This window comes from Herpailurus yagouaroundi, unplaced genomic scaffold (genome assembly GCF_014898765.1).
Source record: "Herpailurus yagouaroundi ecotype Mexico unplaced genomic scaffold, PumYag 189, whole genome shotgun sequence".
Classification (NCBI taxonomy): Eukaryota; Metazoa; Chordata; class Mammalia; order Carnivora; family Felidae; genus Herpailurus; species Herpailurus yagouaroundi.
Window position 1 is genome coordinate 12235613 of NW_024412420.1, and position 27933 is coordinate 12263545.

The 27933-nt window shown below is 37.6% G+C and overlaps 1 protein-coding gene across 1 annotated transcript in view; it reads left to right on the top strand.

Moving 5' to 3' along the window:
• Nucleotides 1–27933, top strand: part of SKAP1 (src kinase associated phosphoprotein 1) — a 291445-nt gene that overhangs the window by 64365 nt on the left and 199147 nt on the right. Inside the window, exons 3-4 of the mRNA XM_040497891.1 lie at nucleotides 5125–5150; nucleotides 23931–24047. Coding sequence (XP_040353825.1) covers nucleotides 5125–5150; nucleotides 23931–24047 — 143 coding nt within the window. The remainder of the gene's footprint in view (nucleotides 1–5124; nucleotides 5151–23930; nucleotides 24048–27933) is intronic.

Below are 27933 nucleotides of genomic sequence, written 5' to 3' on the forward strand. Positions count from 1 at the left end.
TCTAATGAAGTTTATGGACTCTTCTTCAAGGGAAAAGAAAACATAGATTGATTTTAACCCATAATTTTAGGGAGTTTATGAGTCTTCTAAAGCTCAACTATGGACTCCAAGTTAAAGATGTCTGGTCTAACTACTCTCTGATGCTAAGCTGTCTGACAAAATAATTATACCTTCTCTTAATAGATTTATTTCCTATATTACAGTAAATAGAAAAAACAGTTAATGTGGAATTTAAGAGCTTGAACTCTGAGCCAAGGAGACCTGGATACAAATCTTGGTTCTGCCATTTAATAGCTGTGTGATTTGGGTCAAGTTTGTTGGCCTTCCTGAGTTTCAGTTTCCTTATCTGTAAAATGGAAATAGTAATAGTACTGACCTCATAGGGTTTTGATGAAGGTTAAATAAAATAATACATATAAAATGTATACATAGCACAATGTCTAGCATATGTTAAGTGCTGAATATGCTAACCTTTGCTATAATCAAGAGATGGAATTATTTTTCTTTCTGAGATATTTTCAGTAATAGAGGATAAAGTAGTTTGTCTTACCTACTTCACCAGGATCTATCTAATTAGCTAGCTGAGGGGTGAAAGCTCTGAGTACTTTAATCTCAATAACTATGTTCATTGGTAAGCTCCGTAGTCAAGAATTTGCTACCCACCCCAACTTTCCAGTCTAATAATTAAGAGTCAGAAGCTTCATTTTTAGCAGACATCTAGTGTTCTGTGACTCTTGAGTAGCAAACTAGATCAGTTTGTTTGCAGTTTGAAAGATACTGAAATATATCAGCAGGTGGACTCTATGTATTTTAGACACCATTTTGTCCATGGCACCAGAGCAAAACACTTGTCATATACAAGACATTCAACAAGTATTTGTTGATTGAGTGACTGAATTCTGTTACAATGGTAAAATGTATCTAGAGAAAAAAGTGAATTTTGCTGAGTGTTTTTTAAATTAGATTATATTTTTAAGACTTTCCTCCTCAATTTTTTATGAGAGTGCATGCTCTGGGAACTAGTTGCTAAAATTGGAAACTTGTCTGCCTCATTACGCGCCGAGTAAACCGTGAGCAAGTTATCTCCCCTCTCAATACCTTGGTTTCCTTAGTTATTAAATGAGCATAATAATAGGGTTACACAGTGTGGAGGAAGTGGGCTCATGTAAGAGAAGTATTTAGAAGAGTGTCCAGCAATATATTCGAGAAATCTTAATGTTGTTATTACTGTCCTTGCTATTACTACTACTGCTACTGCTGCTGCTATAGATTCAAGATCCCCTCAATATGGTGAATTCAATTTATTTGTTGTTACCTTTCCCTAAGTTTCACTGAAAACCTAATTTAAAAACACAAGTAGAATGCAACAAATATTGCATTGCATGTTAACTAACTAGAATTTAAATAAAATTTGGAAAATAAAATAAAATAAAATAAAATAAAATAAAATATAAAATAAAATAAAATAAAATAAAAATAGCAAACTTTGTCTGACATGTAATGTAACTGTAAATTTTCTAGGCTATTCTGCCTAGCCGACCGTTAGGAAATTTTATTCTTCTGTTTTCATTTTTTGAGGAACAAGTAAAGATGGATTTGTTTTGACTGAATGTGAAAATAATAATCATCAATATGGTTGCAGCATTTTCTCTCTGCTCATTCTGTGCTCATCTTTTTCCAGTTCCAAATATCATTTGCATGGACCTGATGATGTTGAGTATGGATATTGCCGCGGAGTGATAGCTTCCTTTTCATATTGAAGCTGAAGCTTCAAAGGGAAGATTAAAGAAGTGTTTGTTATCTATCTGCACAGGCCTGATATGAAATTCTCAGAGGCTTTTAGGATAAACACAGCTCTGTGTGTGTGTGTGTGTGTGTGTGTGTGTGCGCGCGCGTGCGTGTGTGCATGTGCCTATGCTTTTTCTTCTATATAACTCTATTGTGGTATTTGCATTTTGGTTTAAAATTTCTAGTTTCAGACTTGTTGGAGTCTCCGGCTAAGGGATAATTGTTTTCAGAATGAAGGAAAAGAATTAGAAGCTGTTGGCTGGATTTGACTAAATGCCTCCTAAAGAGCATAGAATTCTCTAGTGTGGAGTCATCTTTCCAGAGAATGTGATGAAGGCCATCTATAGGATATGTTTAATGAAACCAGACCAAAACTTTAAATGTGTTGTGTTCAGCAAAGAATAATCCATAGTGCCCTGCAGTGAGGGATGAGGTTGCTCACCTTCTCGCCTTACTTCTAAAAAGAAGTATCCTCTGTGAGCTGTGGGGTAGAGGTGTGTGTGTGTGAACAAACTTCTTGAGGGTTGTTGCACAATTAAGGCTTAGGGTAAGAAGAAAGGGGAAAGGTAGGGTGGCAGGATTGTTTTATACCTTCTGAAAATGAAGGGAACTAACATTCCACTTCATGCCATTCCACATCAAGTTCTACATATGATTTTTATTGGCAGAAATATTTAATTACAACGTCATCAAGATTAAAGTGGATTCTGCTATTTAACATCAACTAGATAGACCTGCTACTTTATTTAATACCATTAAGCTGAATTATTTCTTTGTAATCAGCCTTCATATGATACAGCTATGATTGGCAAAAGCAATACTCTTGGTGGGATGCTTGGGTGGCTCAGTCAGTTGAATGTCCAACTCTTGATTTTGGCTCAGGTCATGATCCCAGGGTTGAGGGATCAAGCTCTGCGTTGGGCTCCATGCTGAGTGTGGAGCCTGCTTAAGATTCTCTCTCTCTTTCCTTCTGCTCATCTCCATCCCCTTTAAAATAAAATTAAAAAAATAAAACATAAGCGTTATGTGAACTTATAAGATCTTCTTAACTAAAAAAAGAAAGCAGGAACCCAGGGGCACTTTACAGTAGGTAGAGAGGGGAACTGAAGATATGTGTGTGCATTGTAGTAGGGTTGTGGGGGAGAGAGGACAAAAGAAGAGGTTGAGATCATCAATAACATATTTTGCCTACTTAATAATTTGCCAAGAGTTGGCCTTTAAACTGCCACAGCATGGCTCCATTTTTTTTTCTGGGTCAATAAATGAGAACCACATTGGTTAACAAAGTTCCTGCTGTTGCCTTCATATACATTGTGGCAAGAGAAGTGCACACACGCATGCATGCATACATGTGCACACACACACACACACACACACACACATACGCTTGCACAGACTCACATTCTAATTTCTATTTCTATTGAATTGGAGGTTGGGTAACTATAGGAATCAGGGGCTAGAGCTGTGGCACAAGAGAAGATGGAAAGTTGCTCATCCCTTTGATGATTTGCTTGATTAGTTGTTTTTTATAGAAAGCAGTTTTATGGAAAAACTCTTCACAGTGGCCAGGTACAGTGGGAAGCTGCGCTGTCTGCCAGAGCGAGATTGACCCATCATACTAATTTACAACTTAATACTAATACTAATGCAAATACTAATTTGCAACTTAAGTTACAGCCACTTTCAATCTCCATAGGCCTTTATATCAGCATGGACACCCTTCTTCCCAGCTGTTGCTGCTATACCCTTCCCACCTCTTCCTCCTCTTATTCCCTCTCTGTCTTTCCACTGCACATGTCAGAGCTGTCCTGAACTTTCCCTGCCCTATCATCCAAGTATCTTACATTTCTCTTCACCTGATTGCCAGCCTGGAACTGTTCTGGGAAAAGAAAGGAATACGAGAAGTCAACCAGGAGGCTTCACCATCTTCTCTTCCTTATCTTTCGTAGTTTCCCACAAACTCATCTTGAATTATGGCAACATACTCCCCACTTATCTCCTTCTTTTCCATTTTCTGAATTTTTGTCTTATAAAGAAATAACCTAGATACTCACTGGGATGATACTGTCTCAAGTAGCCTCACCTTATTTCAGTTGTGGGTATGCTGGAAGACACTCCATTATTACCTATGTATTGCCTTTTTCTTAATCTTTTTTTGGGTTATGGATTTCTTTTAAGAATTTGATTTAAAAAATAACTCTGGACTCTCTCCCAAGGAAAAAGGTGCTCAAATGCACATACACATTCCTGAGACGTTAAGATGAGGATAGAAAAATATTCATTCTATTTAGTGGCATGAAATTCACTATGTCCATGACAGGAATTAATGTGTGGTTACTATAAGCAAGATTGGAGTATGTTGGGGAGTGAGTGGGAGGTGAGAAAACAGAGAGAAACTACAGACAACACTTCTTGAAAATTTCACTGTGATATGAAGGGAAAGAGGATAGCAGATGGAGGGATATGAAGAAAGTGAGGGAGGGTTTGCTTTATTTTTATACAAGCATAAATACTGATGGAAAGGGCCACATTGAGAGGAAGAGGTTGAATATATACAAAAGGAAATCAATACAGATTAATGTAAGGTTCCTGTGAAGGCAGGAGGAAATGGAATCCAAAGTACAGTAGACTTTTGTGGGTAGCCGCCATATATAACATTGCTTCTATGGGGGAAAGTGCTATTAGATTCCAAGTAGGTGACTTACAAATGATCCTTTCTGCTACTGCCATTTCATTAGGTTTAAGACTTTAAGGGTTGTTGGCTTTGCCAATGATATCCCAAAATAAAAGAGGCGATGGAATGACACAGTGAATTGTAAGAGCCCCAGTCCTGGCATAGACACTCAAATGTTAGGTGACCTTAAGTCAGTTGTTTGGGTTTCACCTGTAAAATTAAGAATTTATGCCTAGAAGTATTTGAGGATGTCTTGGGGGTGGGGGGGATGTTGTTTGGCTGTCATTATAAGTGGGAGTGCCACTGGTGTTTGGTGCCAAGGACCAGTGATGCTGATTGTCCTGTAATACACAGGACAGGTTGTCACAACAAAGAATTGTCATACTCAAAGCCTGTAGGGCTCCTGATGAGAAACTCTGGACCATGGATGGCTAGGCAACCTCTTAGGACCTTTCCAGCAATATGGTCAAAATTTTCTGAGTTACAGTGAGTTAAATGCTGCCTTCAGGCCATTGAGAATCTTCCAAATCTCAGGGATGCTTTGGTTTTTCTCAGAGTGGGTAGTGGCTTGGCTGGTTATTGACTATTTAGCAAGCTTTTTGGGCTAGGTGCTGTATCTACCATATGTTTGACTTATTTCCATTCTTTTCCTTGTATTTCAGGTACTATTGGGATTTTCAGCCCCAAGGTGAGTGCTTTTTGACCATTTATGGTTTCACACTAAAAATGTGTGGATGGTATTGTTTACTTCTGTGTCTTCTAAACAAGCTTCTACACAGAATGGTATTAGCCATATCTAAGGAAAGTTAGTGGAGTGTTTAATTAACCTTCACCCTGCTGGGCTCCCCTGCCCTGCTTTTTAGCAACAAGAGGCTGTGATGCATCTGCCTTCTGAGTGGATTGGTGCTAGATTATTTTATCGAACCAAAGCTATAATATGCTTTTACTCCTTGAGCTTTGTTAGATGCCAACAGGATCCAGTAGCATTCAAATAAAATGGTGGCCGAGTCCATAATAAAAACCTTGGGAGGGCTCCAACTCAGCTAATCCTTCATTTGCTCCAGAAATAAATTCCAGTTTGTTACCTCCTTGGTCACAGTGGTCTTCCACACAGCCTGCCTGTCTGGCAGCAGAGAAATGTCAGAAATAGAGTAGTGTTGAAATTCCCACTAGAACAGTGTTATCACATTTTAATATGAGCCTCACTGCAGCCTCGGTGCTTCTAATTGCTTTCAAACCATTGTTTTCCTGCTTTTGCTTGATGAACCCAGCATCTGGCATGATTCTAAAAACTACAACAGACAGCTGTGTGCAAAATTAAAAAAAAAAAAAGGACAGGATTAGAACATATTTTTAAAAGGTTCAAAATTGGATTTTTTTTTGCCTGAATTCAGTTTGAGGGGGTGTCTTTCAACTATATGCATTTTTTTCCTTTTTAGTACTGAGAATGTCAGAAACCTCATTCTGAATATTGATTATTAACCCATTATAAATGGGGGATTTTCATTTTTTCAGAGAATCACAGAGTGTTTTAGATCAAGCTTGCAAATAGTTTTATGAACTATTTTGCTCTAAAACTTTTTTTAATCAATTGCAAACTTTTCCAGGTTTTTTTTTTTTTTTGCTCTTAATATTGTCAGTGTATCCATTGTCAGTGAGCAGTAATACCATAGAGAAATTCAAATTGTGAGGAATGATACTAGTTTTATGAAAATTTTAATTTTCCTAGCTCACACTTTTAGTGTATTTCAAGTCTATATAAGGTTTTCTTTAAAAACAGTCAGAAATAGGGGCGCCTGGGTGGCGCAGTCGGTTAAGCGTCCGACTTCAGCCAGGTCACTATCTCGCGGTCCGTGAGTTCGAGCCCCGCGTCGGGCTCTGGGCTGATGGCTCAGAGCCTGGAGCCTGTTTCCGATTCTGTGTCTCCCCCTCTCTCTGCCCCTCCCCCGTTCATGCTCTGTCTCTCTCTGTCCCAAAAATAAATAAATGTTGAAAAAAAAAAACAGAAATAAATACCTTACACTTTTAAAGGCTTTTGACTCTTATACATTGGTTGTCGTATTTATAATATTTTTTAATTTATAATATTTTAAATAATGTGATGTATTACTGTGTATCTCACTGTCCTAAAGCATTTATGGCTAAAAACATAGACTGAGAATAGAGAATTATATGTAATAATGTAGCAGTTTGCTTTGCAGACTATGAAATATGCTCTTCAGGCAATGGCCCACTATAGTTCAGGGTTTAACAGATGTTAACCAAAATCCACAGGGGCTAGAATGTGAATGTGAACTGGCAGAAACGAATGGAACTGTGAGAGTAGAATTAATTACCTAAAGGAGAAATAAAGAATTAGTGTCAGAGATACGGCATAGTAATGTGTTGCGAACAGAAGATACTTTGGAGTTTAACACAGGAGACTATATGGGACCACAGAGACAAAGGGCAGATCTTACCAGATTCTTGTAGTGGTGGCATTGCAGTCACCTTCCAGTTTATGGCACCTTCTACACAGCCTTTCTCCCTTAGAGGACAGAGGTAGAGTAACCAACGGAACAATTAAAGAGTTTACTTAGAACAGACAACTCTATTTGCTTCTCAACAATGATTGGATATAGGTAGCAAATTCTTTGCTCATTTGGAAGCACAAGTAAGGAAAGATCAAGTTGGAAAACCCATACTCATGTCTTGGCCCCAGCTTTGCTCTTCCCCCTAAGACATTTTTTTGACGGAGTATCTTTTACCTTGCTCTTTTGATCAGATCTTAGCTGATTGCACATTCAGAAACTGGCAGAGTGTGCGGGGCAGGGGGGCACTAACAGGTCTCTGGAAGGCACTATAGGACATTTTAGGGATATGAAAAGAATAAGAATATGTAAATAAGAGAACAGCTGGCAAAAGAATTTAAAAAGCCCTGGAAGACTAGGGGGTGTTGGGAAGGGAATGAGAAAGGACAGAAATGATGGCCTCAGACTTTCTTACCATTTTTATCTATGGCAGGATCCTCATGCAGGAAGGTGATGGGATGAATTTTATTAACTCCGTGCATTTGCCTAAATACACACCTGTGTTCTTCAGGATATTTGGACTAAATTAGAGTCTGGTGCCTGGGAGGAAAATAGTTCTTAATTATAAAAGATCTCTTATTTACACATCTCTTTAGTAGTACACATTTAAACATCTGGTTACGGGAAAGTCTGTGATGAGTTGGTACAATGTGTTGAAAGGGTCACCTTTAAAGAAAGATGCTTGGGAGGATGGACTGCCCCGAGATAGAAAAGATTGCAAACAAACTCTTTCTTACCCATCATTCCATTAAACCCCAGGTTTAATGTGGTAGCAGGGTGACCATTGAATAGTGTTAGGGAGAGTCTTGTCCCTAGTCTAGAGAAGAAACATGCCATGGTAGAAAGAGCATGGACGTTGAGTCTTGACAGACCTGGTTCAAATCCCACCCAAAACATTTAGCTAAAGGTCATGTGACCTTAACAAGTTGCCTAATTTCTCTGAAACTCAGCTTCTTTATGTATAAAATGGGAGATGCTCCAGACACTGTGCTAAGTCCTATATATGTGTTCTCTTATTTGATTTTCAGAACAGCCCTATGAAGCAGGTACTAATAAACCCATTTGACAGACATGGGCACTGAGGCACAGAGAGGTTGAGAATTGCTCAGTGTCGTGCCCCTCAAGGATTCTAACTTGGTCAGGCTGACTCCATAGCATATGCTTTTTTTTTGAGATAGAATTCACATAACACAAAATTCACCCTTTCAAAGTATACAAGTCAGTGGTTTTTAGTATAGTAAGTACAGTAAGAAACCTCATGCTCATTCATAGTCCCAGAGCCCATGCTCTTCGTCACTGTATTTTACTGTCTCATTTGCAGTGCTGTTACGAGGACGAATGGTAATATGTATAAGCCCTAGCACAGTACCTGGGCATAGTGAACAGTGAGAAAATGTAGTGTGCATTTACGAGTGTGTTAATGGCAATTCTTGCCCTCACATTTCCACCCAAATTTTCTTATTGGCCCACAGTCACCTTCCTGAATGATGTTTGTTAACGAAGAATGAAACATGGGGAAAATAAAACATAATCCAAATAGTTTATTTTCATGTGGAAGGAACAGAAGTGAAAGAGCTCTTTTAGTGAGCTCAAATATCATTGGAGAATGTGGGAAAAGCTTTTTATTTTTATTTTTTAATAAGACATAGATTCCTTTCACAATTCAAGTCCTGCTTGCTTTAAGAACTTGTTTTTCTACTTAATGTTTCACTTAAAGTTACAAAGAAAATTCACTGGGATCTTTGCTGTAGAGCTTTTACATTTCATGAATCAGGTATCTAAAGCAAGATATTGATCAGATGTTAAACATTAGTTTTACTTTTTGGATATAATGACAGTATGACTTTGTGGCATTAAGCAAACTGATATACTTCATTTTGTTTAGCTGCCCTTTTTGTAAAACAAGTTAATTATCAACAGTTATAGTTTAATCAGATTTGAATTACAAGGTATAATGTTTTTAATTAGAAATTTATTACTGGAAAAACATTATCATGAATAGTAGAAAAATTCCCCACCATGGACCCAGAGCCTAAAGCAAATGACACGATATTTAAATAAAAATTTAAGAAAGACCATATGTAAATATATATAACAACAAAAATATTTTTTTAAATCCAGTGGTCACTATGAGCCAGTGAAATTTCTTGCCAGCTTGAAGATTCTTTGAGTATCTTCATGAGGGGTGTGGAGAGTTTCTGAGAAAATTATTCAGTATATTTTAATATGAAAATTTTCTACTGTGTGAACCTTAAAAATCCTATTATGAAATGGCAAGCCTATATCCCTTATCAAAGTAAATTGCCTAAAAATATAGTTTGGCATAAGCAAATAATGCAAAGTGAATAAAGAAAATGTTATTATAAAGCCTTATTAACTGTAGGCTTTAAGAGATGTAAGGGGCACCTGGGTGGCTCAGTCGGTTAAGTGTCTGACTCTTGATTTCAGCTTAGGTCATGACCTCGCAGTTTGTGAGATTGAGTCCTGCGTTGGGCTCCACGCTTACAGTGCAGAGCCTGTTTGGGATTCTGTCTTTCCCTGTCTCTGCCCCGGCCCGCCGGGCCGCCCGCGCCCCGTCTCTCTCTCAAAAATAAATAAATAAACTTAAAAAAAGGAGATTTAAAAGGCATATCAACTAATGTGTAGACCTCATTTTCATCTTGGGTCAAATAAACTATAAAGAATTATATCTGTGAGAGAATTAGAAATTTTAACATTGAATAATTTATGTTAAGAATCTACTGTTGACTACATCAAAGTAAAAAGCTTTTGCACGGCAAAAGAAACCATCAACAAAAAGAAAGGGCAGCCTCCTGAATGAGACAGATATTTATTTACAAATCATACATCTGATAAGGAGTTCATTCCAAAGTATATAAAGATACAACTTAATGTACAAAAAAACCCAAACAACCTGATTAAAAAGTGGGCGAGGACTTAATAGACATTTTCCAAAGAAGACACACAGATGACCGACTGGCAGGCGAAAAGACGATCAGCTTCACTCATCATCATCAGGGAAATACAAATCAAAGTCACAGTGAGATATGACCTCACACCTGTTAGACTGGTTAGCATCAAAAAGACAAGAAATACCAAGTGTTGGCGAGGATGTGCAGAAAAGAGAACTCTTACATACTGTTGGTGGGAATGTAAATTTGTGCAGCCACTATGGAAAACAGTTTGGAGGTTCCTCAAAAACTTAAAAATGGAACTACCATATGATCCAGCAATTCTACTTCTGGGTGCTTATCCAAAGAAAACAAAAACACCAATTCAAAGATGTATATGCATCTCTCTATGTTCACTGCAGCATTATTTACAATAGCTAAGATATGGAAGTAACCTAAGTGTCCATTGATGGATGAATGGTTAAAGGTGATGAGGTAGATTTACACAATGGAATATTACTCATCCATTAAAAAGAATGAAATCTTGCCATTTGTGACAGCATGGATCGACCTAGAGGGCATTATGCTAAGTGAAATAAATCAGTCAGAGAAAGCCAAATACCATATGATTTCACTTATATGTGGAATCTAAAACAAATGGGGCACCTGGATGGCTCAGTCACTTAAGCGTCCAACTTTGGCTCAGGTCATGATGTCACAGTCTGTGAGTTCGAGCCCTTCATGGGGCTCTGTGCTGGCAGCTTGGAGTCTGGAGCCTGCTTCCGATCTGTGTCTCCCTCTCTCTCTGCTCCTACCCGGCTCGTGCTTTGCCTCTGTCTCTGTCTCTCTCTCTCAAAAATAAATAAACATTTAAAAAAACAAAAATAGAAAAATAAAACAAATGAACAAACAAAATAAAACAGAAACAGACTCATAGATATAGTAAACAAACTGTTGGTTACCAGAGTGGGTGAAATAGGTGAAGGGGATTAAGAGGTACAAACTTCCAGGTATAAAATAAATAAGTGACAGGAACGTAATGTACAGCATGGGGAATATAGCCAATAATACTGTAATAACTTTGTATGATGACAGATGCTAACTAGACTTATCATGGGGCCCATTTCATAATATATGTAAATATTGGATCACTATGATGTACACTTGAAACTAGCAGGAGATAGTATGTCAATTATACTTCAATTTAAAAAGAATCTATTGTTATTATTTTAGGTGTGACAATGGTGTTATGCTTATATATGTATTTTTAAAGAGTCCTTATCTTAGATATACACTGTGATATTGAAAGATAAAGTAATAGATGTCTGACATAGTATTCAAAATAGTATGGGAGAGGAAGGAAGAAATGGGGTGGGGGTGTATATTAGACCAGATGGATCATAAATCGACTCTGATTGTTGACGATGGATGATGTGTACATGGGGGTTTATTACACTGTTTTGTCTTTTGTATGCATTTAAAATTCTCATAATGCAAAGATAAAAGAAAAAGAAATCCAGGTTGAGAATTTTTAAAAATGTGACATTTATATTTCTATTGGAAGAACTAGTACATTAATGCATTAGATATTTTATGTGTCTCGGGCACAAAATACGTAGAATAGTTAGCCTTTTTCAAAAAAAAAAACCGCAAGTTTAATGTTTTGTGATGGATAGAGCATGAGTTTTGACATCAGAGGTAAATTTGAATGCCAACTCCTCTACTTACAAACTGTGTGAGTTATGGCAAGTGACATAACCTCTTCATCTACAAAATGTTGCTAATAATATCTACTTCATAGTTATTGTGAGTTGTAAGAAATTATAATGCTATGACAAACTCAGGGGGAGTGCTTGCTTCCTGCTAGTTACTTACTACACACAAAACCAAAGTATTATTTTTATGTTTTAAAGTAGGTCTATGTGAGTAAATCCATGCATAGAACTTAAACAATATGTACCTCATGTCTTCCCATAAAATTCATCTATTCCAGCTGAACCCTAGTATAGGGCCATGTATATATTTGTGAGGCTTGCATTTAAAGGACGTATGTGCAGGATTTGTATTGGTAGGCACTTCTGAGGTTAGATTGATGAGCTTGCTGCTCTGTAATGTCTGAGACATGTTGAATCGAAGCAAAGATGTCATTTAACTTCTCGTCTCTTACTATCACATACTTGGGGCATGTAGTTATGACAGCTACAAGAAGCAAACCATTAACGCAGCAAAGAAACACCATCTTTGCACTAAAAAAGGAGAAAAGGGTCTCCCTTTGAAGTTGGAGAGAAGTGTTTTTAAATTGATGGAGTGTACAGTGATTTTACTAAGTTTTATTTATGAAAATACTCTTTGCATTCATGCCAGAAGGCTTTAGCACAGTCGTAAGTAGGATTTATACAAAGAAACACAGCCCAAATTTATGACGTGTTTGCAACTGTAAGAAAAAGTCTGAATTTACAATATTTGTAATTTATTGTTAAATATCTTTTCTATCACTATTCCTGGAATGCTAATATTTTATAAACACAAGTGTTGGTTATGAACCTAGAATATCCTGACTTATACTACTTTTTATAAAGAAGTCTTCCAGAATGTTTTCTATGTCTTTTGGGGATTTAATAACGGGAAATGTACACAGGACAAATACTCTTGCCTTTGGCTTTAGCCCAACCTCTTAGCATCAACAATCTTGACAGCTGCTTTTGTGACTTGACTTCCTTTAGGCCTTTCCCCCTTTCCTTTTTTGCTACATTTTATACAAATTAATCTGTAGAAAGTGGATATACACACAAGTTGTTTCTGAAGTTAATTACTGACTTTGATACCTTTTCAAATATTTTACTTCCTATACATCTACTGTTTGGTGAATTTTTTTAAAAAGAGTGCACCAGTATATTTTAAAATTAATACACTGTTTTGTAGCTATTGCCAAAAAGAGTTCAGATTTTTCTTTAATGAAAAGACTAATTTTTTTTCTTTTCAATGTTAAAGTTTTCTAAGATTTTTATGTTCTTTCTAAATTCCCTATTCTGGAGTAGATGATATTGAGATGTAAGAAAAAGAATTGGAGGGGCGCCTGGGTGGCGCAGTCGGTTAAGCGTCCGACTTCAGCCAGGTCATGATCTCGCGGTCTGTGAGTTCGAGCCCCGCGTCGGGCTCTGGGCTGATGGCTCAGAGCCTGGAGCCTGTTTCCGATTCTGTGTCTCCCTTTCTCTGCCCCTCCCCCGTTCATGCTCTGTCTCTCTCTGTCCCAAAAATAAATAAACGTTGAAAAAAAAAATTAAAAAAAAAAAAAGAAAAGAAAAAGAATTGGAGAAAAATAAAATAAAAAATAAAACCTATTGTTGGTCAAAAAAAAAAAGAAAGAAAACTGGATTTAATACAGTTGAAGGAAAAAATCATTGGAATCAGATGCCGCTGCCTTCTGTGTCCTCTACACCATGAGTTATATGTAAGCATTCCTTAGAATAGGAAAGACTCCAAATAACCTGAATGTCTAGCATTAGGGGACTAGCGGAATAAAGTACGTCACATCCATTTAATGGAATATTACATACAAGTTAAAAGAACATAATACATATAGATGTGTAACATGTAAAGTTCCCCAAGGCATATTGTTAAATGAAAGGGCAATTTGGGCACACAGTGTACAATTCTCTGTGTGTGTGTACATGTATCTTGCACATGTGCTTGCTTTTTACTCAGGTATAGAATATTTTGGGGAGGATACACATGAATCTATGAACAGTGGTAACCTCTGCTGAGGGGGATATCCAGATGAGCGGAAGAAAGAAGCTTCATTATTCATATCCTTTGGTACTATCTGAATTTTCACCATGTTTATATATTTTTTAAAAAATTTTTTTTCAACGTTTATTTATTTTTGGGACAGAGAGAGACAGAGCATGAACGGGGGAGGGGCAGAGAGAGAGGGAGACACAGAATCGGAAACAGGCTCCAGGCTCTGAGCCATCAGCCCAGAGCCCGACGCGGGGCTCGAACTCACGGACCGCGAGATCGTGACCTGGCTGAAGTCGGACGCTTAACCGACTGCGCCACCCAGGCGCCCCTATATATTATTTTTAACTAAATATTGGTTAAAATGAGAAATGAAATAAATCTATATATGCTGATATGGAAGAACCTCCAAGATAAATGAATGGGAAGAAAAGTAGATTACAGAACAGGACAAATACTAACATTTGTTTAAAAAAAATCCACTAACACAGACTCTTGTTACATTGAGATAAAAAATTTATGGCACACTCAGAAACCCCCAGAATGGTTACCTCTGGAGAGAAGAACCAAGAGAAGCAAAGGAAAATGAGATTTCATTATATACCTTCCTGTATGTTTGAAATTTTTTTGCTCTGGGCATGTTTAACTTGTTTTTAAATCTAATAAAGAAGTTTACTATAGTTGACAATACTGTATTGTATATTTGGAAGTTGACTAGAGTAGATCTTAAAAGTTCTCATGATAAGAAAAAAAAATTTGTAGCTATGTGAGGCGATGGATTTTGACTACACTTACAGTGGTGATCATTTCACAAGATATACAAATCACGATTTTGTCCACCTAAAACTAATGCAATGTTGTATGTCGGTTATAGCTCAATAAAACTGGAGGCAAAAAAAAAGCTCACAAAACGACGTCGTTTAACACAATAGTGAGCTCTTTTTCAGTAGAATCATGATTTGGTAGTTTCATGTCCATTCAGATTTTTTTTCCCCCTCTCCTTTACTTACTTATCTTTACATTTGAATTTACATCAGGCAGAATCCTGATGATGGTATGAAATAACGGCATTCTCTGTTGTTTAGTGTTTGAGGGCCAGCAATATATACGTGTGTTAGGTTGACTTATCACTTAAAAGTGAATTTAACAATAGATAATAAAGTAGTATCATATAATACCCATGGTCATCGATAAAGAACACCTTTCTTACCCCATCTCATTCTTTTTTTTTTCCATATGTGGTCATTAAAAGTTCATGAAATTACTTGTTTTTATGCAGATGCAAAGAATGAAACTGATAAATAAATGACTGCTTTAAGTTTGATTAGTCTGGGAACTTTTGTTGAGGAAAAAAAACATATAAATGATTTCTCTTGGAGAGTATTTTCCCTGGATAATACAAAAAAGTATGTGAGGAGTAGTTTCTGAACCGAAAGTTTGGGCATACGAACTAATCTACTTCAGGAATTCTGCTTCTAATGAATTCTCATGTTCTGGACACAAAATATTGAGAGAAATGTGTAATGTGAGGTAAAGTGGAATATAACATTTTTCGCTTTTCTGCTCAAAACTTCTGTGAGTGAGTAGGTTAAGTCTTTGGACTTGAACCCCAGTGAATTTGTTTGATATTTGGAGGCTAAATAATGTGATGGTCGAGCCTAATTATACAGCAGTAATTTTTCGCTGTGCTGCCCATCAACACATACTTCTCTCAGAAACTTGTTTAATAGTTACTATGTACCAGGATGGCTGAAGTACCACTAATACAGGAAAAGGATGGCTTAGTTATGAACAAGGGAATTATACGATATGCAAAATGAAGCTTCCAGTTCCTGCTGACTCTTGTGAGGCAAAGAGTAAGAGAACCAACCTTCACACCTACCCTTGTCAGCTGACATGTACTTACGCAGACTTGCCAGCCTGACCCAGTTCTTGATCACAGTTCATCACCAGACGGCATTTTCCTAAACTTAAAATGCAACACCCACTTACCCTCCTTAAGATTTGTGCACTTTCCTTGTGTTAGCGATACCCTAATGAAGAAGCAAAAATAAATTTTAAAAACATGGAAATGCTCTTCCATGTGAAACTTCTGTTCCAAAAAGGACCAAACATTGAATGGAATTGTTGGTAGTGAGAGATTTTGGTTGTTGATGTTGTTGTTACGTGTTGTTATCATACACGAACACCTCCTTTTGAGGTGGGGTAGGCGTGGGGAGGCTGAACCTTGTCACCCTCTGCCATTTCAGCGTCAGTGGTGTTGGAGGTCTGTATTACTCAAAGGCAACTCCCCTTCTCTTCAGTACGTTAAAAGTCATTTCATGTCCAGGAGCACCTGGGGGGCTCAGTCGGTTAAGTGTCTGACTTTGGCTCAGGCCCTGAGCTCCTGGTTTGTGAGTTCTAGCCCCGCGTCGGGCTCTATGCTGACAGCTCAGAGCCTGGAGCCTGCTTCAGATTCTGTGTCTCCCTCCCTCTCTGCCCCTCTCCCGCTCACACTCTGACTGTCTGTTAAAAATAAATAAACACTTAAAAAAAAGTCATTTCACATTTTCAGGCCTGCTAATCTTACCCACAGTCTATTCTTTGTTATATGTTGTTTTATTTTTACTCTTTGGATTCTTTTCTTACATCTGATCTTCGCCCTATAGATCATGGAGTTCTATTCTTCTTTAGCAGAAGATACTGGGGTCCAACTGGCCTTACCGTTTCTCTCAAGAAGAAGAGATATGGGTAAACTAACTGGGGTATAATAGATCCTAGAATGCATCAGGACTGGAAGTCGTTGCTAAGGACTACTACAATTTGTTATTTGGGAGAAGGAAACAAAAAAGATGGGAGGAGAGAGCGGGATGAACCAATAGTCATAAAATTGCTGCATTCATATGTAATTACATCTTTTTTTTTTTTTCAACGTTTATTTATTTTTGGGACAGAGACAGACAGAGCATGAACGGGGGAGGGGCAGAGAGAGAGGGAGACACAGAATTGGAAACAGGCTCCAGGCTCTGAGCCATCAGCCCAGAGCCTGACGCGGGGCTCGAACTCCCCGACCACGAGATCGTGACCCGGCTGAAGTCGGACGCTTAACCGACTGCGCCACCCAGGCGCCCTGTAATTACATCTTTTTTGAGGCATTTTCCTACTGTGAGACTTAAAAGATGATAGTGCCAGAAAGGAAGTACATTCTTTAATTAAGCCAGGTCAGAACTGCATTTGGGTGTGGAGTATGTTGGCCCATTTTCTATGAGGCAGGGTCAAAAATACCCAGGATTCAATAAAATCAAACAGAAGATGCTGGAAAAAAATTTCAATATATTGATAGGACAAAACCCAAAGTTTTCAGTAAGACTTACAAAAGACTATCTTTTGTAAGCATGAAATCCCTGCCAAAAGGTGTTATTTTAAAAATCACTGTAGGGGCTCCTGGGTGGCTCAGTCTGTTGAGCGTCCAGCTCTTGATTTCGGCTCGAGTCATGATCCCAGGGTTGTGGGATTCAGCCCTGGGTTAGGCTCCACCCTGAGTGGAGGGATTCTTTCCCTCCCCCTCTGCTGGGATTCTGTCTCTCTCCCGCTGCCCCACTCCCCAACTTGCGTTAGTGCTTCTCTCTGTCAAATAAAAAAATATATAAAAAATTAAAATTAAAACCACTGCAACAACACTACTCCAATAAATTTGAACCCGTGAATTGAACCAGCTCCTTCTTCACGAAATCGCTGACCACATTTGGCTTTGTTGATTAGTTCAATGCCTAATGTGGTTACTAGCATTACTACTATTTATAATGATTTATACTTTTGATTATAGATTTACTTCACCCAAGTAAAGAAAAAAACACTAATTAATAGCATATGCCATAAATCCAAGTCATTGACGGTCATTCAGTATGCTTTGCCTTTGAGTAATGATCATGATTTAGGAAGCATACAGTTTTGAAGACTGTACAGCTCAGTGGATTAGAACAAGAGCTTAGGAATCAGACAAGGGGTCAAAGCCTAGCTCTGCCACTTATGAGTCACTTATGTGACTTTAGGTAAGTTATTTAATCTCTGTGTCTCGATTTCTTCATCTGCAGCTTTGAGATAATAACATACCACAGGATTAGCTTGAGAATTAAATGAGATAGTATGTGAAGAATCTTGACCTAGAGCCTGTACCCAGTAAGCCTTCAGTAAGCTGTTGTATTGTTATTCTTGCTATAGCTTTCTCCTGTAAGTCAAAGCATGTGGAGAATTCAGTTGAATAGCTTCATAATAAGAATTAAACACTGAAAAATACAGTGGTCCAAGGAAAACAGAACTATGAACCAATAATTCCAGGTTATGATCACCTGGTTGACATATGATAAATGTGTTTATTTTACATTGTATTTATCCACATATACCAAATACTTAGGTTTACATGTTTTGAATTCTGTCAAAGTCTCATTACTATTGAAAATATTCTAACCCAGCAGGCTCCATTTTAGTACCAGTTGAACGATAACAGTAGTAGATAGAATGTGTTATTATAAAGCCAGAATGATTGCTGACAGGCTATAATTTGCTTTATGAAGTGTGCATTGTCACATATACAATTATCTGGTTTGTATTTGTTGCTGCCAGCCCTCCAGTTTGTTAATGTCCAGAAGTTATGCCTTATGTGAAACCTAAAAAGGGTTAAAAATCTCAGCGTTTTCTGGTGGGGGAGGGGTAGGAGCAGGAAGGTTCACTTGGTGGCTACCTTTTTTTTTTTTTTTCTTTTTTAAGAACTAGGATGATGCTACACACTGCAGCCCACCCTACTGGTCAAAATGAAAAACTGCATCATAAAAGACCACTTTTTAGAAGGAGGGGGAAAAAAAACTTTTCAGTTTGTTCCCCTGGGTATTTTCCTGTCCAACCCCCCACTGACAGGCGTAGTTCATTTCTGAAATATTATTAAGCTATGCTGCACTTTTGGTTGTTGGATTCACAGATGTTGTAGTGACTGTGCTATAAGCGTCTAAGCAATTTGATTCCATTTCTAATCATTTGGACTGCTATTCTCTGCAATGATATCCCTAAAAGTTCTTAAGAAGGCTGTTATTCTCAGCATGTTGAAAATAATACAATTAGTAAACAGTATCATGAGCTAAAAACCTTAACGTTAAGCTCAATTTATTTCTTGTACATTCAAGATCTAGTTGGAGCAGCTTTTTAAAAGAATGATAAATGGGAACTTTCTTTACCTGACCTATCATTTGTTCTGTAGACTTAATGACATTCAGTACTATTACACTCACTGCCAGGGCCTTGGGGGAAAAAAAGAATATTTATACATTGAGTTATGGCTAGATGTTGGGGGGCGGGGGATGGCCAGGAAGTCAGGCTGCATCGAATGGAGAAGAATTTGAGACCTTCACTACACATGGATTAATCACAAGGACTAACCACGTAAATCCAAATGGATATTTAGAAATCAGTGAAGCTTCTAAGATGTTCTGTGGGAAACACCATACATTTTCTAATGCATGAGTGTGTGCAAAATGTTATCTAATTTATAACACAAGTGTTGACAGAACTTTAGCTTTGGTGTTGCAAATGGGCTCCATAACATATTTACATGTGAGGAACATTTCACATATATGGGCACATATGTACCCAACCTATTCTAGTTGGTGTTATATTCAATAACTTAGGTGAATGGTTATAATAAGGAATAATAAGCAGCAGTTTTTCTAATCTTACCTTAGTTCAGCTTTGGGAACTGCATTACCATTAAATTGGTCTGTGAAAACCTGGCAATATTAATGCTATGAAGCATGAAAACTAACTGGATTTGGATCAGGGACCTTTATTTATAGCATTTTCTTTAGGATTTATTAGTTTAAAGAGGGAGCTGTGTGTCTCATAGGTTCTTAAATATTAAATAGAGTCAGAAGTCGTGTGTTTCTTTCCAACAGCAACAATAAAAACAAAGAACAAAAAATTGCAGACAATTCTACATTAATTTCAATTTCCTGATTTTATCCAGAGGTACTTGGTGAAGTGATAGCAAACCCTAGGAATTTTGAACCACACCATAGAAACACTTGGTTGCAGACGTGAATAAAGTCTTTATAATAGAGCTCACAATTAATTAGAAGTAAAAGATGATGGCTTCATACTAACGTGGAAAAACCATTGAGCCTTTACATGTTGAATAAGCAAACATATACTTATATGTTTTATCTATTTGTTAACTGTCATGTTACTTTTTATGCTTAAGCTGCTTTCAGTCTGTTTTCAGTTCTTTGGTAAAGTTGTCATTATGGCCTGTTTTTGTCCCTAAATAGTACCTGTAAGTTAAGAATCAGATGGGTTTACTATGAGTCAAAATAGTTACAAGGGGAACATCATCATGGTTCATTTTTTTCCCCCTGTTTTATTTGGAATTGAATTAGGAAATGAAAGTTTTTAGCAATCTAATTCATTTCTCCATAAAGTTTATGGAGCAGCAACAGCTGGTTGAATCCATGGCAGAAAAAAGCCAACTTCTAGTGGCCAAGCTATTGTTTCAGAGTTGGGGGAGGGGGGTGGGACTCATTAACTGTTAATGAAAACACAGGGAATAAAAACAAATAGCACAGAAACCCTAGCAAATAATTACCTCACACCTGACACAAAGCTGCTTTATATTTCTGCTCCAAACTTCAGAAATTCCCAACTTATCATTCTATGGAGCATGGATGAAATTGAGTTTGACTCTCAGGAACGAACAATAGAGAAATCATCCCCCTTATAGGCCCCTCAGCACGATAGTCAGAGGAGAACTGCCATTGAATATACTGAGGAGTGTATCCGGTGCCCAATTCTTATGACACTTAGGGTAGAGCAGCAAATTACCAGCTAATAGCAGATGAACACTTGATATAGTTTCCCCAGATCTTGTACAGAAATACAAAGAAAAGGGACCAGAGGTGGTGGATGTGATTAATGGAGATATTGTGTGTTAGAATATATATCTGTGTAGAAATATATTGATTCTGAGCAAGTTGCAATGGGAAAGTGTGTCTCCAGTGGCAAGGGGTCTTGCTTGTGAGAAAGCCACTCTAAGCAGATGGAGTTCTAAGCCCTAATTGTAGAGCTGCTGAATGGAAGTGTCTGTCACTATAGTTTGTGATCATTTATGTCTGATCCCACTGGACAACGGTAGTGGCCACTTGGAACTGCGATTCTCAGAGCTGCAGATGAATCCAGCGACCACTTGCGGTTATGTTTTAAGGAAAAATGATGTTCTAAACTTAAACAAATCCAAAATGACCACAGTAATTGCCTGTTCTCCTATAAAACTTTTCACCCATGCATCTTGAGTAGTTGTAATCATTTTAATTACACGGGAGTGTCTATTTATATACTGTTATAGGCTTTTTTGTGTGTGTGCCCAAGGGAGTTGGGCCACTTGATGTGACACTAAAAACACTTCTAGCAACATTTCCATCATCAGGAACTAATTATGCTTGGATGTAAAACATATTTTTAAATGTTTCCCCCACCACAACCATTTTTAGTACTGACCCAGGCTCTGTTTTTGCTGCATCGAGTTGTATACCTTTGCTGTTGATACTTTACAAAAGCATGGCCTTATATTTGGCACAGGAATGGCTGTTAAAAGCCCCCCTTGGGTAACTATGTCCAGAAACCAGAGGAACCACATGGAAGTGACTTTTCCATTTGAAGTTGATAAATCAAATGCCAAATTCAGGCAGGTATTTTGGACGAGATTTTTTTTTTTAAGTTTATTTGTTTTGAGAGAAACAGAGAAAGTGTGAGTGGGGGAGGGGCAGAGAGAGAGAGGGAAAGAGAGAATCCCAAACAGGCTCCATGCTCAGCACAGAGCCCAATGCGGGACTCCATCTCACGAATTGTGAGATCATGACCTGAGCCAAGATCAAGAGTTGGATGCCTAACTGACTGAGCCACCCAGGCGCCCCTGGATGAGATTTTTTAAATGGAGACTCTAAATCCAATTGAATTGGATTCTGGAACAGAAAAAGAACATTAGTGGAAAAACTGGTGAAATCCAAATAAAGTCTATAGTTTAGGTAATAGCAGTGTACCAATGTTAATTTCTTGGTTTGGACATAGCCTAGTTATGTAAGAAATTGACATTGGGAGAAGTTGGGTGAAGTGTGTGCAGGAACCCTCTGTACTATCTTTGCAATATTTACAATAAATCTAAAATTATACCAAAATAAAATTTTCATTTAAAATACAACAAAACAGGGGGCCCAGGTAGCTCAGTCAAGCGTCCAACTCTTAATTTCAGCTCAAGTCATGATCCTAGGTTTGTGGGATGGAGCCTGTTTGGGATTCATTCCCCCACCTCTCTCTCTGCCCCTCTCCCCCACTCGTGCACTCTCTCTTTCTAAAATTAAAAAATTATGCTCTGATTTCTCTTCAGATCGCATAAATCTTTTGCCTTTTACTAAAATTAAAAAATTAAATAAGTAAGTAATTAAAACACAACAAAACAAAGCCCCTCCTGATCTGCTTATTTAAAAAAAAAAAAGTCTGGAATGCTAGAATATGTAAGAGTAGTTTTGCAAATTTCTGAAGCCAGCAGAAAATTGAGTCTAGAACGATAGTTGATAATGTTCAGTATATCCTACAAATGTTAAATTTTGCTTGGCAACCCAAACTGCTACTTCTTCTTTTTTTTTTTTTTTTTAATGGATTTTGGTTTGGCTCAAATTTTTAAAATTCCTTTAACCTCACAGCTCACTTTCAGGTTACTTGCCAAAGCAGTCCATTAGGTTGTATTGATAATACAATTTCAGTGGATTTGTAGTGATGTAAAATTTGAGTCATTTAACCTTCAGTCCAGGTTTTGAAAATTTTTCTAGTTATAAAGGTGAAATTTTGCAGTGATACTTTAAGCATAACCGTAATCAGCTTTGTATCCTGATCAGTAGCCTAATAAAGGAGAGCATTTCTTCTGGCTCTGACCAGCAACTACTGTGTGAGGTGGTGGTGGTGGGTGCTGTTGTCTTGTTTTAAACTTTTCTTTTCCACAATAAAGCCCATAGTTTATTTCTAAAGTCCTGTATATGCAGGTGTTCAACTCAGTTATGGACAAGCTACCTACCATTGAGAATTCGTAGAGGAGTCTAGATACGATCATCTAATTTATGGAAAGAGAAGGCCACAGCCATTCTCTTTTCATCATTTTATATCCTCCCTATCCTTCCAGTTTAATTGTAGGAAATAAACCTTTAAAGTGAGGCAATACAGATTCTATGTAGGTTGTTTGGTTTCACTGCTCCCTCGTTGAGATCCAGGGCCAAAACTCTACAGTGTTTACGGAGATTAGCATTGGTGATTTCCTTTGGAAATTAGTATTTGAGATAATATTAAATTCAGTTGAAAATCCCCTTTTCATGTTTGTGAAATGAACTGAGCAGCTGTTGGTGTCCTTTTATCAGCACACTGTACCTCTGTTTGGGGGATTTTAAGGAAACCATTTGCAATGCAGAGTCTTTTCTTCCGGTTTCTGAATGATCGAACATCTTCCATCTGAACCTTTTAAAGTATCATAATAGCATGGGCCACTTCTACAAAATATAATCCAATGTATGTTGAAAACACCCAAAAGGGATTAGCATTGTTTTAATTGCATAATTCAGTATTGCATATACATTACCTTTCATCAAAGCCATTTTACAGAACAAACATTACCTTCTTAGGGCTTTTAGAATTCCTAAGAGGTTGGTTGCATGGGCTGTAAACTAGAATTATAAAGAGAGAACTTTCTTAAGATTGCAAAACAAGTAGTGATTTAAATTGGAATAGAATCCAGCAAAGTCTAGGTTCTCTCTGTTTTTAAGGCTCTTAGTTTTCAGAGAAGGGAAGAATACTGGCCTTGTTACATTATATTATGTATAGGTTAACCCTTTGTGTGATTTATTCTATCCTATTTGGAAATGTATAGAGAAACAGGCATTCAGAGTAAAGGCTGTAATTAATGGAAGACAAGTAAATACGAATGCATATTTATATAGCTGTGTTCTCATTTTAAGTGTGATGGAGAAGTTTCTTACTGGTGGCAAGAGGTCTCCCCACTCTCTGATAACCGTTTCTAAGTTCTAGTTAGTTGAATGGAAAATTTCCCAGCCAGGTAAGTTGGTTCTTATTTATTTTTTTCTCATATGTTAATGGATAGTGGCCATGTTATCTTTTGGGGTTTTGGGGTGAATTGCAGAAGAAATCTACGAAGACCTTTATAAAGATGTCCCAAGTGTGACCTGACTTTTGTCCTTTTTTATCCCTCAGGGGGAGACCAAGCTGAAAGTTTCCTTGGACAGGACAGCTCTGATGATAACCATAGTGGAACTCATGGCCCCTCTCTCACATCAGATGCACCTTTTTTGCCCGATTATCAGGATGAGGGTGAGTGTCATCTTCCTGGATCTTGGGTTGACCGCACTTTGTTACTTTTTGTCTTGGTGTCTTTGCCTTTTGTCATTTTGAACCAAGCTGACTTCAGTGAGTTTTCTGTATTGGTAATCACTAGTTTGCAAAGAACAACTATTTGTTTAGTTGTGGTGCTGATCCTCCTAGGTAAGTCAATACTTCTGAAGCTAATGTAGTTAGGGAAACACTAATTCCATGCTGGAGCAGGAAGACGTCGTTATTGATCTTTTTATAGGAACTGTAGCTCAAAAGCTAAGAGGGCATTTTAAGATTGTCCAGTTCACCATCTTACAGCTTTCTTAGTTTCACAGTGTTGCATGAGAATTGGAGCTTTCATTTGGTGATTATTGGATTATTGATTTGTTGTGGATTATTTGAGACCCTTGAACCGATAATATTATAGTAAGATATGAGTTTTATCCATGCTTCTCACCTATCCCTCTCTGACCATGTTGGTGTTATTCAAAGGGAAGTGGAAGCCACAAGAACCACAATGTAAATCTTCATGTAGCATTCTTTTTCCTTGAAGATTTGGGAATGAGAGGAGTTAAATAATTCAACTGTTACAAACATTACTTTTATATTAAATTTTATATTACACTGGTATGTAATAGAGTGGGATGCAAAATATGCATTAATTTTTAAGATACATGAGTATAAAAATTTTGTCTTATGGCTGCTAGTTTCTGGCTCAGGCTCAGATATCCCAAGGGTGGGGGTTCACTGTGCCTCTTCTGGCATCTGGCCACTTGAACAGACGGTTTGATCATCACTGATGCACACGGTTATCTTACCAAAGCCTCTCTTGTGCCTTTTCAGTGGGGGGAAAAAGGTAGAGATGCTACTAAACTGAATATTAAATTGGAATCATATTATTCACTTAGGGATTGGGAGTCAAGTTGGTAAACTATTCCTTATTTCTCTTCATTAGCCTGTAATCTTTTAATTTATTTTTCTGTCAGATTTCCCTATGACTTTGGCATTTGCCGAGAGTTCACAATCCCTAATTCCTTTCTCTCTTTAACATAACCATTAATTCTTTTTTTTTTTCTGAAGCTTTTGTTTAAATTCCAGTTAGCTAATATACGGTGTGATATTAGTTCACTTATCCATTAAATATCATTTCATTTAGCCCATTTGACAGTTCATATTTTCTCCACATCAGAACTATGAATTCCATTGTGCAGAAACATTTTATTTTGCTTGAGATTTGTATACTAACGCGGTTAGTAATACCCAAGTTTTAAAAATTGGGGCTTACAATTTAGGATCTGTATATTGACTCAAGTATTACACTTAAAAACATTGTTTGGATTGAAAGCTTAATAGTTGCACTGGTGGTTTATTATAATTTTAGAAAATTAACAGTGCAAAACATTAAAAAAACCAACCTTCCATTTGTTTTTGATTAACCTAATGCTTGACAGAATTAGAACAGTAGCACCTCATTAATCCATAGGTCACTTATTTGGTACTTCCAACTTTCCCAAACACAGCTGAGAACACAATAAGTTAGCCAGAAAGACCTCTAAGTGGGAATAGATGTTCCCAAGTGCTGTGTTAACACTTACATATCATATTCTTGGGAAGACCCCGGAGGCCCTCACTGGGATTCCTCTTCTTACAAATTTCCTTTTTTTTTTTTTAAGTTTATTCATTTATTATTTCAGAGAGAGTGAGAGAGAGAGAACATGTGTGCACACACCTCCACAAGAAGGGGAGAGGGAGACAGAGAGGGAGACACAGAATCCGAAGCAGGCTCCAGGCTCTGAGCTGTCACTACGGAGCCCAGTGCAGGGCTCGAACCCAGGAACCGTGAGATCACGGCCTGAGCCAAAGTCAGACACTTAACCGACTGAACCACCCAGGCGCCCCTCCTCTCCTTACAAATTTATAACTATTACCATGTTTTGATTTCTCAACCCACAGTAGGTTGAAACATCAAGTTAGAAGAAGGGACACTTTAGAGGCATCAATTAAATAATATGGAGGTGAGAAAGAAGAAAACAACTAAAAACTTATACAGAAAACAAAATCTGTAAAGAAATAAAATTTATATAGAAACTTAAAAACACTGAGGCCATATCATACTGTAGAAATAAGTGGCCCAAACTAAGAGCTCAGTGCCTTAATAAAGTAAAACTTTTTTAGCTAGCATTTATTGAGCACTTACTGTGTGCCTTGTATCTGTGTTCTAAGTACTTTGCATATATCACCATTTAATCCTGTGAAGAGCCCTAAGAGGTAGATATTAGGATTAGCCTCATTTCACAGAGAAGGAAACGGAGACCCAGGGAGGTTAACTTATCTAAGATCACACAGCTAGTAAGCAATAGTGCCAGGATTTATACCTATGCAGTCTAGCTCTAGAACCTCTGCTTTTAACCACTCTACTATCTTTACCACTCTCCTTATCTATGTTGGAGATAAAGATAAAGATAAAGAAGATGGATTAATGTCTCAGACATGTTGGGGGCACCTGGGTGGCTCAGTCAGTTAAGCATCTGACTTCAGCTCAGGTCATGATCTCACGGTCTGTGAGTTCGAGCCCCGCATTGGGCCCTGTGCTGGCATCTCAGAGCCTGGAGCCTCCTTCAGATTCTGTGTCTCCCTCTCTCTCTGTATCCCTACCCTGCTCGTGCTCTGTCTCTCTCTGTCTCAAAAACAAATAAACATTAAAAAAAAATGTTTCAGGGGCGCCTGGGTGGCTCAGTCGGTTGAGCGTCTGACTTCGGCTCAGGTCACGATCTCACGGTCCGTGAGTTCGAGCCCCACGTCAGGCTCTGGGCTGATGGCTCGGAGCCTGGAGCCTGTTTCCGATTCTGTGTCTCCCTCTCTCTCTGCCCCTCCCCCGTTCATGCTCTGTCTCTCTTTCCCAAAAATAAATAAACGTTAAAAAAAAATTAAAAAAAAATGTTTCAGACATTTTGGTTAAGACTATACAGATACGGAAAGTTTGCTTAAAAGTAGTTTCATTAAAAATAGTTGAAATTAAAAAAAAAATAGTGTTAAAAGAGGTAAACCTAGTATCTGGAAAATTCCAAGGTGGAAACTTTGCTCCATAATAGTTCCCCATAAGAGAGGAGCTAACTATATTAGTAATATTAAATTCTTACTTCATTTATTTTAATTTATAGTTTTGTGCCTAAAAGTTAAGAGAATTCTCAAAAAAAAAAAAAAAGTTAAGAGAATTCCCAAAGGGACACAGTCAATGCCAGAGGTAGGAATAGATTGTTTATATGTTAGAAATTTGATTGTAGGATGTTGAAATAATGTTTATTTTAAAATATTTTTTTAATTTCACTTTTTTAAAGTTTTTATTTAAATTCCAGTTAGATAACATACAGTGTAATATTAATTTCAGAGGCACAATGTAGTGATTCAACACTCCCACGCAACGCCCAGTGCACATCACAAGTACACTCCTTAATCCCCTTCATCTGTATCACTCACAGGGGGGGGGGGGGGGGGGGGTAGCGGGCAGTTTGTTCTCTTTAGGTAAGAGTCTATTTCGTGGTTTGCCTCCCTCTCTCTTTTCTTTTTTTTTTTCCTTGCCATTTACAATGACGTAGATGAAGCTAGAGAGTATTACACTAAGCAAAACAAGTCAGTCAGAGGAAAACAGATACCATACGATTTCACTCATATGTGGAACCTAAGAAACAAAGGAGCAAAGGGGAAAAAAAGAGAGGGAGATAATGTTTTAATATGAGTTTCTGCAAAGCACTGAAACCAGCACAGTACCTGAGTGCCTGATGCATAGTGGGCACGATAAATGTTTGTTTCCTTCCCCTAAAAAGTAAAGATACATACATTTCCTGTGACATTAAGGAGGTTTTAAAGATGTTAAAATTTTCAGTAA